This window comes from Glycine soja, chromosome 12 (genome assembly GCF_004193775.1).
Source record: "Glycine soja cultivar W05 chromosome 12, ASM419377v2, whole genome shotgun sequence".
In the NCBI taxonomy this organism is placed as follows: Eukaryota; Viridiplantae; Streptophyta; class Magnoliopsida; order Fabales; family Fabaceae; genus Glycine; species Glycine soja.
Genome location: NC_041013.1, coordinates 2,872,035 through 2,892,707, shown reverse-complemented (window position 1 = coordinate 2,892,707; position 20,673 = coordinate 2,872,035). Strand labels below are relative to the sequence as shown.

Here is a 20,673-nt window from a genome sequence, read left to right as displayed (position 1 = left end):
CATCTTCATCCTTTTCTTCCCTTCATCTTAAAATTCCAAGAGTTAAGACCAAACCATTCAGACCAAATCGTTAAAGCCGTCAATCAATGGTTTCATAGAAACAACAATGTGTAGAAAACAGAGAACAGGGAAGGCAAAGCACAAAAAATATCCAAAACTATGAAAATAATGTTCAAAGTTTCTCATATGAGAATCGATACAAAATCAAAAACACAAGTCTTCAAGAAACAGATCAGAATCTGAAATAAAAAAATTGAAACTTGAACCACCGTCAAACCTACAACACCCACCAAAGCGACAAAACCAAAAGGCCAACAAACCGAAAGCATCATGAACCACCGCAACATCACCACGATCCACAAAGAAACTCACCGCAACATCACCACGATCCACAAAGAAACTCACCGCAATGTGAAGCCACCACGGACCAAAAGGGATTTCGTAGTTAAGAGTGGGGCGGCGAGAAATAGAGAAGAGAGGATGAGGCACAATTTGCGAGGTAAATCGGGAAAGAAAAAATCAACCATCAATTTAAAATTGTAAAAATCCAACGGTTTAAGAATACTTTGGCACGGTGTCAGTTATTTTAGTTGTGCACCGTAACCATCGTCTAAAATGAAAAAGACCTAACTAGTAAAGCTAGTTCGGATAAAGGAAAAGAAAAAACAATAACTACCAAATACCAATAGATGCATTCCCAAGACACCGTATAAATAAATAAATAAATAAAAATATATGTACGAAACATTGAACTCCGGATGCACAAGAATGGGTAAGAAGGTTAAAGAATAAAAACAGTAACCACTATAATTAATACTTATCAGACAGTCCCCTGGTGGCACTGTCTCATGTTATCAAGATCTTTTTACACTGTCACCGTGCATGGTAACAAATCCTTCTGCAGCGAGAGTAGCAATTGCATTCCTTAGCTGCATTAACAAGAATTAGCCCATTAGTTAATTTATCCTTGGAGATAGAGAATGCATAAACACATGTTAACAAAATTCATTTCATAAAAGAGGACACCCTTACATCATTAAGATGAACATCGCTACCAGTATCCTGTTTCTTCAATTCTTCCAATAACTACAAGATAATTTTAACTAGATGAGAAAGTCATAGCAAACTTAAGTAATCTAGTGCATACTTGCATACAAATCGAACTACCATACCTCCAATAACCGCATAGATTGTCCCCCAATCTGCATTTTCTCCATGATTATGTTACGAGTAGCTTGTTGCAAACTTTCTCGTCTCATCCTTTCGCTTGCCGAAACTCCAGTAGTAATAAGATCCATGTCAATAGTTCCTGTGAAAAGAAGAAAAAAGACATTAAGCACATTTTTGTCCAGATGAAATATTAGAATCAGACTTGATTGGAAAACTACCAGTAGAATGATCCGTTGCAGACTGCTGCATCGCAACTTCCAAAAGCCGAAAAGCCTCCATTACATCATGTTTTTCGACCTGTTTGCATCAGGATATTAAATAATTATCCATACAATTTCATATCTGCACTTCATGAAGAAATTGAGTCTAACTAACCCATTCTGAGAAGCGCATCCGAGCCAATGCTTCACTTAGGCGTATCAGACTCTCAATCTGCCTCGGTGTTGCTGTTATCACCTGTTTAATTGATTGACAAGATGAGCAAACACAGCAGAGAAACACGTATGAATAATTGAAAATCAGCACAATTACAACATCAAGGATTAATTCATTCATATCACAGATATGGATACTAATTATACATGATAATGGTGACCTATCACACATTCCTAATTGTGAGAAAAATATTCTACCTGTCTTGGTGAACTTGTTATCTAACTGATGGTGAGCAATTGAGCAATATTTTAAGAAAAAACATTTGAGCTAAACATTAAAAAGAATGGAATCATTTTGAAGTAAAAGATATTACCTTTTTGCTACTCCCAGGAAAATTTCCTCTTTTTCTTATTTCTACGTAACCTCTAGTCAATTCTTCAGCAGCTTCATCAGAAAGCTGTGGGTGTATGTGCCTTCGGGCATAGCTAACATAATCGGTTAATGTAGAAATGTCCAACACATCCTGCTCCACGTTCTATAATTACAGACACAAAACATGTAAGTAAAAGCACTTAAGTTTGGATCTTAACATTGAATGGGATGATTGCAAGTTTTCTAAACCTCGGGATTCTCAAAGTGTAGGGACACAATATGTTTGGCAAGGCGCCTATCAGTCTGTTCATGAGCCTTGTCAAGCATCAAGTAGATTAAATCAAATCTGCAAGATAATTTGGTAACAAACTTTAAGTTATAGCCTACTTCTCACAATATAGTTTGATAAAGAGAATTAACTGATTCAATAGCTTGTTTAATATTTTGCCTTGCTTAGCAATGAATCAAAAATATCAGAGGCGAGACCAACATAAAGCATAGCTAATAGATTTAAGATGGCTGGCAAGAAATTGAAAAAATGTGCTGCCAGACCCATAATCTAGTCATCACAGCTTTTGTGCAATATCAAACCTGGACAAAAGAGTGGGAGGAAGGTGTATGTTGTCAATGACAGACAAGCGAGGATTATATCTTGACCCACTTGGATTTGCACAAGCCAACACCGAAGTCCTAGCATTGAGGGAAGCAATAATACCTGCCTTTGCTATTGAAACGGTTTGTTGTTCCATCACCTGGAATAAACAGAGAAAGGTGCATTAGTAATTGAATAGTAGAGCTGACAGTCTTGGCTTTATAAGAATTGTAGGATAAATTTTAAAGAATTTTGAGAAAACAGATATGACTAAACAAATACTTCATTGGCAAATATGTATACACAAAGAATGTGATTAACCTCATGTAACATGCTCCTTGCATTGTCAGACATTTTGTCAAATTCATCAATACAACATATACCTCGGTCACTCAAAACAAGGGCACCACTCTCTAAAACCTGAAACGTAAGCAAAAATAGTTAGAATTAGGTTTCGTTGTGTTTCTTGTGTAGAAGGTAGTAAGAAATTATGTATTCATGGTCCATACAGTTTCTCCTGTTTCGGGGTCCTTGGTCACATAAGCAGTCAATCCAACGGCTGAACTTCCCCTTCCACTGGTGTAAATGCCACGTGGAGATAGTTTGTGTATGTATTGAAGTAACTGGGACTTGCTTGTCCCAGGATCACCAACGAGAAGAATATTTATATCGCCACGAAAGTTAGCACCAGAAGCTAACTTCAAAGCATTGCCACCAAAAAGCTGCAACCAATTATAAACTAGCATCCTTAGAAAATTCGTCAAGCAATCAATGAATGCATAACTAGAAATATGCCTAACCTGACAAAGAAGACCTTTTTTCACATCATCTAGCTCCCAGATGTTTGGAGCCAATGAATTTGTCAGTATTTCATATATATCAGGCCGTTTTGAGAGCTCCTTCAGTTGAGCCACCTGCATCTCAGACAAGAATGCAATTAGCAAGTGCATAAAGCAAGCAGTGGATTTCATAGAAAATAGAAACAAACTGCACCTTTTCTTCATCAAAGAGAACTTCTGCATTTCTATCTTGACCATCAACATCCATAACATCCTCTACAAACATCCTGGACTTATCAGTCTTCTTTATGTGAAGACAATCAATATATGTCTGCAACATGAAGAGGACAAAATTAAAACATCAATTAGACAACATAACAAATGTAAAAGAGTCAAGAACATATAACACATACCTTGAACAATGACTTAACAGTTCTCTGTGTTGGTCCAACCCTGACACTCATAGCCCTATAAATACCAGTCACCTGATGAAAACAAAACATCTTTATGTGATGATTAAACTAGCTTATGGACACTTATTTATCACAAAGTATGTCTACAGTCTGACCTCAACTCTGTCACCTGGCTTTGCATTATCCACCAACTTGTCATGCATCAGCAAGCTAACTGTGTGAGGTGTTCCTCCTTCAGGAATCTCGTCAGGTGTCTCCTGGACCCTCACAATTTGCTTGTCAGCAAACCTGGTTATAAAAGAAAATATATATGTTAACTATAGTTTTATGGTTACCAGAACCCAAAGCTCAGCTCAAAAATTTAAGCAGAATAGTTACAAATAATAATAAAAAAAGTCTAAATAGGGTCCAATAGCCATGGTCATCATCCCATTTATTATGTGTCACTAAATTCTACCCAGTATGCTTCAATTATATTAATATTTAAAGCACTGTACGTATATGAACCTCTTGACAAAGGAGGTATGGTTCTTAACCTTTGTCACAAATTACCTGGTTTTAGGTTGATATTTGATTGAGTTACACACTGGACTCAACCAAAGGTTAAGTTTAATCTAAATTGACAGCAGGTTGATTTTATTTACTAACATGGAAAGAGTTCAGTACTCTTTCCAACAATAATAGTTCCCAAGGCACTATAGTCTGTAGGGATTCTAGTTAGTTTCACAAGGTATTTAGAGGTAATACAAGGTGAGTTTAGTGGAAAATGACAACTGATTCAGAAGCTTGAGATATTCCCCTATGTTTTACTTTGCCAGAAAATCTACACTCAGCCACAGATTGCTCAAAAGCAAAAATCTAAAGGAACTGAATCAATGAATGAGAAGGAGAAATCAAAGGAGACTCCCTCCAAAATCTGGCTCATTCAATATCATACCACATTATCCCACAGTCAAAATCAAGTGTTCAATTCCAAATTGTTAACTTACAAGTTTTTTCATTGGGGAGTACTATCTTTAAAACACTCCTTCAAACACACTCTTTCTAATTAGTTAAAATTTGTTGAAAACTACAAAATCAAGAAATAGAGAATCAATAAATATGATGTTGATCCCACAAAATTTAATCATTTTCAAAAAAAAAATAACTAATAAGAGAGTGTGTACAAAGGAGTGTGATAAAGAGTGTGTTCCTAGCATTTCTCTTTTTCATTATCACATAAAGATAAGGAGGTGTGCATTACCTGCATCGGTTGTGAACAAGTGCCATGGAGTTTCTGGATTGACACTCTTCCCTCAAACATATAGTGGGTTCAGTTATTCGCCCTAAAAGTGACAGTAGTCAGCAAAACATTACATATCTAAAGATACACTAAAATGACAAGTGAGTACAAGAAATTACCTCTCTCCACAGGAACTGGCTCAGAGCAGAATCCACACACAAGACACCTAAATATAGCTTCCCTAATCTCTGGAATGATTGAGCTGCTTCTTATAACCATTCCCTTCAATGATACCATCCTCTCAATATCTATTAAAAAAATGCCCTTATGTCATTATATGAGCCCAATTATCTACAGTAAGACACATAATTCTGAATAATGCACCCAAAACTTACCAGATGGGTTCAAATTTCTCATAGAGGTTGAGGTTCTGAGATTGAAAATACGGGTCTGAATGTGCTTCTCGAACATAGGCTTCAATTCGCTAACCATGTTCATCAAGACCAAATCAAAGATGGCAAGCACCTCAAGAGGGTACCTAACCATCTTAGTGTACAGATCAGGGTCATGATCAAACACATCACGCGCATCAACATCAAGAGAATCTCCTTCAACGTCAATAACCTGTCTGATCAGTTTCTCATACTTCCCTTCGGTGTGCAAGTGCAACCCGTCATCATCGTCACCACCCTGCGACGAAGACGCTTCTCTGAAGTTCCTCACGAACCTTTTAATCGCGTCGTTCACGTCTTCCACGCTTATGTTGGTGCCCCACACGAAGGTGGGCCTGGCATCGTCCATGTCGAAGCCGTCGCCGCCATCCGAAGAGACCGGCACGTCGTCGGTGGTGGAGGTCGGAGTGGCGGGAACGTGCCCTCCGCCGCCTCCACTGCCACCTCTCTGGCGGGAGCGCGGCGCGGTTGGGGTGGCATCGGAGGAGGCGAATCGGGAGCGGCGCTCCGACGGGGTGGCGAATGCGGAGGGGGTGGATGAGCGGCGCCGGCGTCTACTTGCCGGCGAGGAGAAGGTGTTGCCGATAGGGCTGGAAAGGGAGTCGTCGGGGGATGAAGGTCCTGAAAAAAAAGGGGGGGGTCAACAAAATTCAAAATCGGAAAAGGGAACTCGCGAGAAAAACGGGGAGAGAGAGGAGCGATACGAACCGTTGTTGAAATTCAGGGGAGAAGAATCGGAAGCCATGAATTTGGTGCGCCAAGAGAAAATCAAAATCTGAAAGAGAAGAAAGAAAGTGCGTTTGGGCGCGAAGTTGAGTAGTGACTAGGGATGAATAGCCGCAGGATATGGCGGGGCAAGACTTCTGGTTTCCCGCCAAAACTTGTGGGCTTGGATCTGGGCCTTTAAGTTGCCGTGTAAATTATAAGAGAGTGTTGTTAGATGCACCCAGCATTATTGCTGGTGCACCCAACAAAGCTCTTAAATGGCAAATTATGGATCAACATACGGATCACCTTGATCCGTAAGAGACTTCCGGATCAACTTGATCCGTAAGGATGTTACGGATCAACTTGATTTGTAGCTTACGGATCAACTTGATTTGTAGCTTACGGATCAACTTGATCTGTAACATCCTTCCGGATCAACGTACGGATCAAGTTGATCCGGAAGCCTCTTACGGATCAAGTTGATCTGGAAGAGTTGATCCGTAAGACACTTACGGATCAACTTGATCCGTAACATCCTTCTGGATCAACGTATGGATCAAGTTGATCCGGAAGCCTCTTACAGATCAACTTGATCTGGAAGAATATTAACAAGCTTACGGATGAAGTTGATCCGTAAAAAGCTTACGGATCAACTTGATCCGGAAGCCATCCGTACGTCCGTGACGAACAAACGTCATCTACGTACCTTGTTTGCCGCCACCGACCACCGCAAAGCTTGACGCCGGAAACTTCACCTTCACCGTTGCACTCAACCTTGCTACCCCCACGAACCAGAGACAATGCCGCAGGAAAAAGTGAAAAACGAGAAAAAAGCTTTTTAAAAATGGAGTAAGAAGTTGTTCCGGAAAAGAAATGTCATTTTTAAGGAAGAAAGGTGATAGAGGCAATTTTGGCATTTCAAATTTTTGCTGGGTGCACCTAGCAACACTCATTATAAGAAGCCTGATCTTCTTACTAATTAGTAATCAGAGGACTATTACTTCATACACTCCCTTTTGTCTTCCATAATGTAAAATAATTATATTCTCAAATGCATTTCCTTTTTATTTTCAAAATGACTAATCTAGAAAGTAAAAAAAAAACATTTTAAAAAATGCCAGAAGTATCTTGGAAAGTACACGAAACAACAATCTAATTAGACCCTATTTCATAACAATCGAAATATAATAAGATAATTATTTCAAAATATTGTAATCAATTATTTGATGCATTAATGTCATACAAATTTTTTATGTTACTATTTATCTTATCTAATTTATCAATAAAGATAGTTCCTGTTCAAGAAAAATGGGATTAGCAAACAATATGATAAGACAAATTTCTCTTTCTCTATTTCATATATTTCCTCTCTTTTTGTTTCTCTTTATCTCTATATAATTATATTATATACACTATACAAAATATATTACATAATGATTGGCGTATTGTAAATATAACATATATATATATATATATATATATATATATATATATATATATATATATATATATATAACATATTCGCTTCCTAATATATAACATAAAATATCTTAATGAATTTCATTGATTTTTTATCTTTCAAATAAAAATGTAGCTAATAATTTTGAGCCTAAAAATCACGCATATTTTTTATACACCATATCACCCACATCAATCCATGTTATTCTTGTCACATGTATTAGAGATGGACTTGGTGATTAAAAGGGAGTTCATATTTTCATTACCACTTTTTGAAAAGTAATGAAAAAAGATAAAAGTGCATCTTTGTACATTTTTCTCACCCTTCCTTCTTTTCTAGTTCTTCTTACCACCCTCTCTCCTTCTTCGTGCATTTTTTTTTGTTTCTTTTATATATAATGTAAGTACAATTTTGTTGTGTTCTAAGTTAAGAATCATAATAGAATCGTACTTTCATTGTGATTTTTTGTTTTGTTTTGGAAAATACTACAATAGAAGTATGATTTCATTATGATTTTCAACACATAACACAACAAAATTACACTTTCGTTGCATTATTTTTTGTTTTGAAAAACAACACGATGGAAGTATGATTTTGTTGTATTACTAGATGAATAACACATCGGAATTGTACTTATATTGTGTTGATTAATACAACGAAATCATAATTTTATTGTATAATGAAGACAAAAGTAAAATTACAGGACGAAATCATGATTTTGTTGTGTTGTTTAGAATGGAATCAAATAACACAGTGAAATCATGATTATGTTGTGTTATTTTGAGGGTGATGAAAAAATCCACAAATGAAACAATAAAATTGTGTTTTCGTTGTGCAAATATGGTTCTAAAATACACAATGCAAACACAATTCTAAAATACACATACTTTCGTTGTATATTTTTTCACTCTTAATTGCACAACGAAAATATAATTTTGTTTTATAATTTTCCAAGGGGCAATTTTAGAATATGGGTAAAATGCACCCACATAAAGTAGTGTCATTAGCAAAAGTGATGGTGCTCGTAATTTTTTAGGGAGCAATTTTAGAATATGGGCAAAATGCACCAACCTAAGTAGTGTCATTAGCAAAAGTGATAGTGTTCACCACAATACCCTTAAAAATGTTTTGGATAGAGAGGGTGCTGAAAAAACACATTCAATATAAAAAAGGCAATTGCTTCCGACATCCCATTTTTTCAGTTCTTGCATCCCTAAATATTTTAATATCCCAAACTTGCCCTTCTCCCCTCACTCTCCCTCTTATCCTTGCACCACTGTGACCCAGACCTCGTGTTGCCATGACTAGTTGCACCATAGTTGGCCATGGACATTGAGTCGTTGCCACGGCAGAATTTTGATTCCACAAGGTAGTCAACAATGTTTTGGATTGGGTAATCCACAATGCAAATGTACTTTGTTAGAATGTTGATTTCTACTCTACTGGAAAACTAGATAAACACTATCATTAAAGCTAAAGATAAGATGAGATAAAAAGATAACATTGATAATTTGCATGGATTGATTTCCTCATAGTGGAAATCATTTATATAACCATAATTGATGTCAATTACTGGATATTATTTATTCATATCTTATTATTTATAATAAAAACAATATTAGAAATATCAATTCCAACCTATATGATCTTTTAACCACTTTAAGTTTAGAATATATTTGATTCTCTTAAATCTGATCAAATCTGATCCTAACATACTCAATCTAGAATTATGAAACCACAATTACATTACTCATTTATAACTATAACTTTGAATTTCTCAATCTGAAAAATGAAACTATAATTCTAGAATCTTGAATCGAAGATGACCAACAACATTATGGATTGAATAATCTGAAATAGAAGTGACCCATAAAATATGTTTTAAGTTTTTGTGAATACAGACTCTTTTTGGTATTATCTTTTGCAAAAACAAATTGTTACGTTTAGATTCTTGACATTCTTTTAGTGCTTTTTTTTCTTTAGTTCTTACCTATAAGTTTAGTTAATTTAGTACTAACATGATTAATAAAATAAAGAATATTAAAATAACGAAGAATATTTCAAATTAAGATAATTAAATTATATTCAGGTTAGTCATTTGATAAAGTAATGTATTTATTATTTTATATAAACAAATAAATAAAGTAATCACATATTATTTTCTTTTATAATTTATTTTTAATTTAGTATATTATTAACATTGTCTTTATTGTTTTTACTTTTCAATTCACTGTTTTTTTATAACATTGTACTGTTATAAAAAAAACTTATAATTTACTTAGACACTTATTATATATGTTTAATATTATTTTCTCATTCTAATTCATTAATTTTTAGGGTTTAATATATATTTTTAAATATATCACAAGTAGTGATTTTGTGTCCAAAGATAAATATTGTACTTTATTTTAAAAAAAATATTACGATGGTGATGACAATATTTTAAAAAAGGGAAGTACAATATTTTATTATTATCATTATTATTATTATTATTATTATTATTATTATTATTATTATAAAAATCATAGTTAGAGTTAAAATATTCACTATGAACTTTTAATTTAATGTTTTAGATTAAAAAAATTAATTGCATATAGAATTATAGAAGATAATAACTCTGCCAAAAGTTATTTTAAGGATAACTCGATCTCCTCTCTTATAATTATTAAAAAAACAAAAAAGTAAAATATTTACTTAAATCAAACGGTCTTAACACTTTAACAAGAGGTTGATATAATTGCAGTGGATTTTCAACAAATATTTTCAAAATTCCATCATTCCTTTAACAACTATAAAATAATGTTCATAGAACTATACAATAATTGTCATCAATTTTAAAACACTTTGGTTTTAAAGGGTTTGAGCTTCTTTTCGATGATAATGACATTTTACATAATATAATATTTGAGGTGATTGGATCAGCATCTAATGTCTGGTTAATTTAGATTAAGTAAAGCATCAAAACATACTTACTATGCTACTTTTGACATAATATATTATAGACAAGAATCAAATGAGCAATATGTTGATGTGTGTGCATTCTTATGGCATCCAGCGATGGACGAATTACAGATAAATAAACTTAAGTATTATCATGTGTGGAAGTTGGAATTGACATCTAAATAATAGTGAAAGAAGTGATTTCGCATGTCAAAGGAAGAACAGCAAAAAACGGGGTAACAAAATACCGACGAGACCTATTTATATTTGTGAATTGTGACGAAGGGTGGAGAGAAAAGGGAAATACATGCAGTACACGATACACTCATGACTATTTTTTTCTGTTTTTTTTTTCCAAATATTATTGATTTAAGGTATTTTGAATAAATCTATCTACAAGTACTTTTAAAAGAAAAAAAGTATGAAAACAAAATAAACGTCTCTCTGAGGTAAACTTAACTTATGTATAAAAATCAAAACAAAATAAACGTCTCTCTGAGGTAAACTTAACTTATGTATAAAAATCAGTTTTTAGAGAAGTTAATGTGAAAAAACTTTTTACAAATTAACTTTTTAAATTAATTTTTGTTTATGAAATTGACTATGAAGAAGTTTATATAAATAAATTTTTATCATATTTGATCAATCTAGTTAGAATGTCGAATTTCATAATTTTTTTCTTATTGTATTATAAATATATGTGAATTATCTATTAGTTTTATTAATAATTAATCTTAAAAAATCTGATTCACCTTTTTTAATAAATTTTTCACTTTAGTTTAATTTTTTTTTTCTCATTCAGATGACTTAAGCTTAAAACATGTAGTGTCGGATTTAATAACTTGTGACAACCGGTGAGGAGCTTGATCCATCTTCAGCTTATTAAACTATCTAACGCTGTGGTTAACATAAAAGAGAGAGGGATTGTTTTTTTCTCTTTAATACAAATTAAAGAGAAAGAATACAGATATAAGATGTGTTTAAGAAAGAAAAAAAAGATCATAAGTTCAATTCTTTCTACTTATAAAAACTATCATTTTAGTAAACTAAAATTTATCGATAAAAAAAACAGAAGAGAGGGAGATGTTTGAAGTGCGTTTGTTAATCATATATGTAATATTTTTAATTAATTAAAAGCTTTGCCGAAAGACATTTGCGATTTCATTGCTACCAACTTTAAGGAAAGGTGAAATTTTCTCAGCCTATTCAATTTCTTTCCCGTATTAAGTAAATGTTAGCAACGTCCCATCTGAACGTAATTTGTTTATCCATCATCATAAAATTAGGATTTTAATATCATGAGGAGCCAGAATTAGCAAGTCATCTCTATACACATATAACCCATTTGTGGGAGATCGAGAATCCGCATGCAGTCTGGAAATTTCTTAGTGCATTGATTAGAACTGTTTGGTACGTGCCTCTATATTTATATTTGAAGCATATATATAAAGGATATATTCCTCAGGTTGTGTACGAGTATTCCTTATAGCTAGTGACTGCCTCTTTTCTATAAAAAGTTTGAGCGCACTCGATTTATCTAGTACTTTACTGCAAAAGCTAACTTGAAACTAAGTTTCAAAAGATGCCTGGTCTTTCGTAACCTCTTTTGTACAGCACCAAAAAAATGCATTGTTGTTTTAAATTGTTTAGGGTTACGGATGATTCTTCCCTTGTACATGTGTGTGTTTATGCGGTGCATGTATGTACTCTTCTACAAAATATGAAAGCTAGGTTTCACATTCATATATACCATACCATATTAGAAAGAAAAAAGCCATATATATATATATATATATATATATATATAATCGTTTATGTCGAATTGAACCCGCAGTTCAAGCAAAGAATTGAAATGACACAAAAAAAACGACATTAAAATGCAGATTCATATTGCAACTTAATTAGGTAAACTACGCATCCTCGTTTTGTGGAGGCAAAAGAAAAAAGAACAACCTTTGGATTTGTGTTCAATGCCATGCCATCGAAACAAACAAAAGCGCCTACCGCTTTGAAAAATCCATGGCTTGCCAAACCAGAGATTAATATTGATCTTCATTAGTTATGTTATCATGTTGCTTTTTCCTATCTAGAAACATTGGGTTTGATGCAGCTTATAGACATGACACTAACAAATTATGTAGAATTAAATATTAATGATAATGAAAACTTGGCAATTTTGTCCCAACTCTGCTTACAGTATAATGGCGACAAAAGGGACTTTAAGTAGGAACATTATGATTAATAAAGATGTAAAAAAAGTGAATCACTTCAAAACAAGAAGACAAAACTGCCAAACCTATAAGTAGGGGCATGTGCTACATGCTAATTAAATTAAATACCAAACTCTAAATAGTAACAAATATGTAATATATATATATATATATATATATATATATATATATATATATCGAGTCATTGGTGTTTCAACCAAAACAAGAAGCTCCCACAGTCTATGTTGATTAATGAATATTTGTCCCACTTATGCTGCTTATCTTAGAGTTTCTATCTACTTGAACAATAAAGTCCCCCAAGAAGTCGCTAGCTGAATTAGTAAATAGTAAGTATTTTGTTACATTCTATTCTTCTCCGGCATCTAATTAACTAAGTATGAGAAAAAATATTATACATTGAGGTGTAAAATTTATACAATCATTTAATCATAATCGATCATATACATAATAAATTTATTAATTTTTCAAATAATTATCTTAAAATAATTTAAATAATGATTTATAATTAAATGATAATATAAAATTATTTTATATTCTTATACATAAATATTAAACTCATTAAGTATATCTTCACATTTTTGTTTCACAATATCTAGAAATAAATTAAGGTTTAGGGTGTGACATGTATGTCATATCAGGTCTGAAGGAAGCTAGGGGAAATGGATGTGGTGGAGGAAAAAATGGTTCCTGAGCAGCAGTGGCTGATAGTGGAGGCATAGTTGCACTTGCACCATCACGAGTAGTGTGGATTGAAACACTCCAAAGATTGAGATTTTGTTGTTGATCAAGAGGGCCTATGTTGCCACCCTTAGCATTGAAGCTTTGCTCAGGGCCTTGATCATAAAGAAGACCACTAAATACATGTCCTCCAATGTTCACAGTTGCTTGATACGCGATTTCATTGACCGTGCCATCTATAGAACGCACCTGAACGCAGCTGAATGACGCCATGGAACTCATAACAGCTGGAAATTTGAACTTCTCTAAACCTAAATTAGACAAATCAATGATATATATATATATCACCAAAAATTAGGAGGGTTAAAATTATAAAAAAAGAAAAAAAAATACAAAAGAGGCAGTGATTTTGAAACCAGATTGAAGTTTCAGCTAAAAGATGAAAATATGCTGAATAAAAATGTGCTTTTATGAGTATGATGATCAAGGTTTTAAAAAATGAGTGACCTTAATTTGGATCACAACATTAAAATTTAACATTGGTCGTATTTGTGTGTGATTTGTCAAGATATCAACAAATGTGGTGACAAAACTGGAAGACAATAGCGATGGATATTTAAAATCTTGATGATTGTTTTGAGACATAGAAGGATAACATTAACAGCAGAATTAAGGAAAAGGAAGGTGTTAGGGCTGTAATTTGGGTTTAGTGGAGAAATGTACAGTACTTGATGAATATGGGTTGTGCTTGTGCCTTTTAGGAGTATCGTCTCCCTGAAGAGGTTGTTGCTGCTCCAGTTTCTGGTGGCGCCTTCTATCCACAGGAATCCAAGTGCTTCTGATATGGGTTTGGCAGTTAAAGCCTTTGTTCTTGCAGCAACTTCTGCATCTTGAGTATTCACAATCCTTCTTCGCTTGGTTCCCACAGTCTTGACACTTTGATCCCTTTACCACTACTTCTTGAGCTGCTTCCATCGTCGACCTTTTTGCCCGTCCTCTCTGTGATCTGCTGCAAGAGCTAGCAGTACTCTCAATGATGATGGGTATGGAATAAAGCGATAAATTTCTATATATAAGCACCTCGCATGAGTTCAAAAAATGAATGAATACACCATGGCAAAGCTGCCATAATTGCACGAAATAAATTATAGATTAATTGGAGTAAAACCCACAAAAAAAAAAGGTGATAATAAAGAGAAACAATTTAAATACAAGAGACATATATAAATTTACAACAAAACGCAGGCATAAACCAATTTTAAACATTAAACAGAGTGATTTTTACGTAATTTTCCACTGCTGATTAGAAATAATAATAATAATAATAATAATGGAAGAGATTTGGGTGATTTTGAATAAGTAAATCATTAATATTTAATATATGGTCTCAATAATTTAGGATTAGATGTCTCGATTTTTTTCATCTCTTTGAATGGCATGGTTGATGATATAGATATCAACCGCGTGTTAGTGAAGCTAAAGTTTCACGAACCATACCCAAATTAGAAAAATACTCGAAGAAAACAATTTAAAAAAAAACAAAAAAAAATTATACATTAACAATATAAAAATAATTTTATATTATCATTCTATTATAAAGGATATTTTATAATAAATTTATTAACTTTTATCGTTTAAGTATCTCAAAAGTCATATCAAATATTTTGTAATCTAACCTAAAAGGCATGTAATTATTTTTTTTCTTATAACAAAAGTGAAAGTATAACGATGAGACAATAAACCCCAGAATTAACCTGAAAAAAATAAACAGCCAAAAACTGTAATATCAGTTAAAACTCAGAACAATAGATAAAAACCGTTCAAAAAGAAAAAATAACAGTTAACTAAAAACGTACGGGTCCAAAAAATGTTTGATACAATGTCATTTTTTAATTTCTTTCTTGAGAAAATATGAAAGCCAACCTAAAATATGCATTTCTTTTTTATTCTAAAATGCAAACATATTAATTATTGATGTGTATCGTTGAAACTTCAAATTAAGTATTTTATATTTCAAGTGTGAGATAACCTAATTCCATAACACCTCTTTTTGTCTGAAACCTTTTTAGTTATATATATGAAGTTGGCCCTTTAATTGGACCCCATCACACGATAAAGGCCAAGCAAGAGATGTTGTATATAGCATTATGCATGCTGAACGTTCTAACTCAAATTAATTTTTCAGAACATGAAAATTAAAATCTCCACACTCATATAGCTTGCCCTTTTTCACGAGATAGTTAGCCAGTCGAATAAACTAATTAAAGTTCGGCAATTTCAGTCAAATTTCAAAGCTTTGACCCTGAATTTTCAGCCCCCTCTCCCACCATCCGTGTTTTTCTGATGTTTTAACGAGAGGTATGCGTGATTTGTCACTTCCCACAAATTTAACCTGGTCAATATTGGTCTTTTTTTTATATAGATTTTGACTTTAAGAAATTAGATCTTGTATTTTCAAAATGCGTTTGGGTTATGTTTTAGGTCCTTCGAGGTTACCAATTTTTGTGAAACGTAAGAAGACTTCTAAGGGCGGCAAACTCCTCATCATGGAGGCGCAAAAATCGAAACGTCACTTGCATTTGAGGATTTTTATCCTATATAACTTTGCTCAGAGGAGTTTATTACCCACTTTAAACGGCATGACCATTAAAGTCACACGTGCATTAACATATGCTAAAATCACAATATTTATTGGACAATGTGTTTTAATCTAATAGTGGTAACATGTTTTGTTTTAAAAGCTGTATCTTATGTGAACATTTGTGTTGATAGAGTTAAAAATAAAATCAAATGGTTTTATCATCTTTATTTTTGGCATAAACATTTTGCATCTATTATTACTTTAATCTTTTATATCTAATCTAACAAACTTTATTATCTTAAATTATCTCTACTCTTAAGCTCTTTTATTCTCATCGAACTCAAAGTTTGAAAGACTTGTATATTATATGAGATCTAATAACTCAACACACGCCCTCAGAAAAGATCTTTTCACGACCTCATCACGTAGTATGAGGACAATTAACAATAATTATCAAGTTGATAATTGTTTAGAGTATTAAGGAGATATAAGCTCCTATTCAAGGAAAGTACAATCAAATTCCATTAACAAACACCTCAAACCCTTACTGACTTAAGCATCAAAGTTCTTTTGCAGGTATCTCACCTTGCCTGAATAAGGAGATTGACACAAGGAAGGAGATAAGAGTATATTCTAAGTGCAGTAAAAATCAACTTGGGCTACCAAAACTAACTTTGAATTAATGTTTTGTGTTTGTTTATTAATATTCTCCTTCATAATTAATGATTTGTTTTTGTTTAGTTTAAAAGTGGACGAAAGTTGAAGAAGGACAACGTGTTAATAAAAAGAGAAAAATGTATGTTTCTTCTTTCAAATATTAGAGTGGAGATGAAAATTAAAAAACTGAAACACAATTTTGGTTCTTGAAAGAATAAAAGATTGTTATATTAGTCCCTAAAACTAAGAAAATTAAAAACAAGTCTCTAAAACTTAATTACTTGCTCATACTTTAGTTAATTAGTTGTTAAACATGTGTTAATATTATTATTTATATTGGGACATGTTTTTGAATTTTAGATTAAAATGATGGATAAATTATACTTTCAAAAATTCTTTTTATTTTCTTACTTTTCACTTTTCAGGACCAATATGATAGTACTATACGCTTGTAAGAACCCAAAAGGTGTTTTACCCAAATTAAAAAGACTTAATTTTGACTTTTTATTTAAAATTTCAAGATGTTAAAAAGTCTCCCATAATCCATCTTAATAATTGAGTTGTGGTTTAAATATCAAGTAAGTAACTTTCCTCCCTATCAAATGATTTTAAGACGAATCTAAGCTGATAATACAACTTATAGTCCATCTTTATGAATAACTTATTAAATACTTCCTCTGATTTTTTAATAAAAAATAAATAATAATATTTTTAACATTGATATTTGTTTTTTATAAGAAGAATTAGAGACGATATTAAATGATTTAAGATAAATCTAATTCAAGATAATATTAATTGTCACGTTTTTAATATAATTATATTGTTATTTTTACCTAATTATTAAGTACTTTATACATTTATCATAAATGAGAAATAATAACAAATGTCATTTTAGAATGTTAAAAATAACTTTAACAAAAGTGCACATTTTTTATGTGTTTTATCTTCTCAAGTAATACATAAATAGTAAAAGAAACAAGTCAGAAGCGGCGTATTTTCATCTTTTTTCCTCTAAACTTTTAAACCAAACAAATTATAATGATATACGTGCTACAAAACTACTACTTCTCCATTGCAGTGGCGTAATTTCATGATTCCCTTAGCTGGGTTTCAAGTGCTAACACTTCAGCGGAACTATAATATAATAAGAGAATCATATCCGTTATTCCATTCCATTATTATTAAACATTGCATTCTAAAAGAAGCTACATTCTTCCCACTTTTACCAAATAAATTCTTCGTTTCATGAACACCAATCTCAATTTCGACTTCGAGCACGGTTGTTAGAACAAATCAAACACGAAGATGTGACAATTTTGCAATTAAAACCATTTCAAACTTGCACGCTACAACAAAAATAGTATTGGATAAAGAAATAGCTTTTTAAAAGCGAATTTTCGCCAACAATGAATGAAAACCAAAACAACACTCCTGCTCCATTTTCACTGTCAAATCAATCTTATCCTTTTAAATAAGAGCACAAACATAGTCGCGTAATAAATCAAGGTGCTCTTTCCCTATAGATACGGAATTCAAATCAACTTCCTTAATTTTTTATGCATCCGAATGTTCTGTGTTTACCACAAACCAAAATCCGAACCATTTGCTCTCATGAGAACCAAAGTAATTTCCAATTTTCTATCCACCAAAAACATAAACAAGCAGATCCATTTTTCTTTTTTTCTTTTTTCCATCAAGAAATACATTCAGAATCAGTACATGGCATGCACATAAAAGAGAAAGACATCAATTATTACGTGTCCTAAAGATCTTGCTACCTGATATTCAAATACAAATCATAATCAGGATTCTACAAGTTAAACAAACTAACACAATTCTTCAAGACCCTTTTCTTTCCAGAAGAGCCCCCAAATCAATAATAATTTAAAACCCTAACTAGGAGTCAGTAATGTGCTTAAGGCCCAAACCATGCTTGCCACGGACACACCCAGGCCTCACAAACAGATAAGGAGATTTCTTCGAACCGTGCATTTTCGAAAATGCCCTTTTCCCCAATTTCCTCATCCTCTGCCTCCCGAACTTGTTGCTCACGTTCCATGGCACAAGCTCATCATCCAAACCATACCCATCGTCATCCTCATCATTATCATCACCACCCATATCATCATCATCATGGTGATAATGGTAGTGATGATGATTTTCCAAACCCGAATCTTGCTCCGATTCATCAACACCATCATGTCGATCTTGTAAACCAACATCGGGATGAAGAAGAAGGTGTCGAATTTCTTCAATTGGGGCATCGCAGGGAGAAGAATCGGATTCGAACCAAGAAACGGAAGAATCCGAAGAACCAAAGCCATCTATCTCCTCTTCGGCGTCAACGACGTCGACGAGTTCCCACTGCAAGAGGGAATCGTCGTTCACCTTCAAGAACTGAACTTGTTCGAGGATGAGGAACTGCATCGATGATGAGGCTTGATTTTCCATTTTGTTACCCTAAATTGAACTTTTGACTTTTGTTCTTTCTTCTTCTTCTTTCTTTTGGGTTTCTTAGTTGCGTTGGGGTGTGGTGTGAGTAAATATGAATTATTATCGCGTCAATTATAAAGTCCGTTGCTTGCGATGCACGGATACGTGACAAAACAGGCTTTGATTACGTGCCTAGCCCAATGAGCAACGAACACGTGTAACTCCGTACGTGTGGGTGCTTCTTGCTTACTGCTTCCTACCCCACTTTTCTTTTTCTTTTTTTTTAGAAAAAATAAATAATAATAATAATAACAATAATTTGTGGTAAATACTTTGAGGAGGCATGATTGGATGTACTGCACCCTGATCAGTGATTAATATTTTTTTATTAGACAATTTTTTTTAAAAGAGTTTATTTTAATAAATTTATAGACTATTTTAGTAAATTAAAATAATTTTCCACAAAGTTTTTGCAAATACTCTTAATTCTAAAATATAAGTTTGGTACATTTATGCGCTCTTAAGTTGAATTTGCATTTTTATTCTCGTATTAAAATTGATATTTTATTTTATTTCTATTCTGGTATTAATATTTTATTTTATTTTATTTCATACATTTTAAACTTTAATTAAGATAAAGATAAAAATGGTGCCCGCAGTCCCACACAGTCTCGCGTTGGAAAGGTTCGCAGTGAGGGAGCTTTGTCGGTGATTCAAGGATGGTTGTGAGCCTGGAGGAGCTGTACTTAATTTTAAAGGAAATAATATATAAATTACATGTATATTTTAAAGGAATTATCATGTTTGAGTTGGAAAAAATTACTGTATGTAGCTAAAAAATTCTCTGAACATTTTGATGGCTGTATACATATCACTTTAACTTAAAATAACTACTAATTAAATTAAAATAGTTCATTTTAGTTGATCCATTCATTTTACAACTAGATGAGTTGGACTTTGGTGAGCTTTGGTTCACTTGGTGAATAACTCTTGTTAAAAATGTGTTAGATTCATAGAAGATCAAAAGTAACTCTTATGGTGGCCAAATTGCTATGATGTTTTTTTGTCTGTAAGTAAAGGTCCTTGTTTTTTATGTTTTTTTAGAGAGGTGGGGATATCCCTATGGGATGAAGGGGTTGAGTTAGGTTGTTTGAGAGAGAGACTTGAAGGGTGAACAATGAAGCCTGTATAGGTGTGTTTTAAAAATGGTGGTTATTGAGTGGTGCAAAAATGGAGTTATGTGTTGTGCTTGTGCCGACGGGCACAGGTAAGATTGGATTAGTCATGTTTCGTATTTTAATGTATTTTTTAATGTTTATTCTTAAATAATTATACAGCATATTAAATATAATATTCAAAATAATTAACATATGTCAATAATATTATTATACGTAATGATTTACCTGTCCAGTTTTTTTTACTGCTTTTTTTTCTCTTTCTTATAATTACATCGTCATTATATTAATGTTTAGTTCTTTTTTTTTTCTTCATAACTATATTTTTACGAGAGTGTGAAAGAAAAAAGAGATTTTTTTTTTCTCATTTCTTAATGTAGAAGGAAAATTTAAAAGGAAAGTGCACAATACCAAATGTAAAAGTAACATTTTTTGT

The 20,673-nt window shown here is 32.8% G+C and overlaps 3 protein-coding genes across 3 annotated transcripts; all 3 read right to left on the bottom strand.

Moving 5' to 3' along the window:
• Nucleotides 1-506: 506 nt before the first annotated feature.
• Nucleotides 507-6,201, bottom strand: LOC114378362 (DNA replication licensing factor MCM4-like). Its single transcript, XM_028336945.1, has 18 exons — nt 6,084-6,201; nt 5,319-5,996; nt 5,103-5,231; nt 4,945-5,026; nt 3,857-3,989; nt 3,702-3,773; nt 3,503-3,619; nt 3,310-3,423; nt 3,019-3,231; nt 2,831-2,929; nt 2,509-2,669; nt 2,167-2,263; nt 1,919-2,080; nt 1,546-1,626; nt 1,389-1,467; nt 1,173-1,309; nt 1,033-1,086; nt 507-929 (listed from the first exon to the last, which is right to left on the bottom strand). Exons 1-18 carry the CDS (start codon nt 6,118-6,120, stop codon nt 855-857), a joined length of 2,520 nt encoding a protein of 839 aa, XP_028192746.1. The 5' UTR covers nt 6,121-6,201; the 3' UTR covers nt 507-854.
• A 7,022-nt stretch (nt 6,202-13,223) lies between these two features.
• On the bottom strand, nt 13,224-14,446 carry LOC114377884 (protein SHI RELATED SEQUENCE 3-like). Its single transcript, XM_028336348.1, has 2 exons — nt 14,120-14,446; nt 13,224-13,702 (listed from the first exon to the last, which is right to left on the bottom strand). Exons 1-2 carry the CDS (start codon nt 14,364-14,366, stop codon nt 13,317-13,319), a joined length of 633 nt encoding a protein of 210 aa, XP_028192149.1. The 5' UTR covers nt 14,367-14,446; the 3' UTR covers nt 13,224-13,316.
• A 3,807-nt stretch (nt 14,447-18,253) lies between these two features.
• On the bottom strand, nt 18,254-19,184 carry LOC114377885. Its single transcript, XM_028336349.1, has one exon. The coding sequence runs from the start codon at nt 19,078-19,080 to the stop codon at nt 18,526-18,528; it is 555 nt and encodes a 184-aa protein (XP_028192150.1). The 5' UTR covers nt 19,081-19,184; the 3' UTR covers nt 18,254-18,525.
• Nucleotides 19,185-20,673: the final 1,489 nt, after the last annotated feature.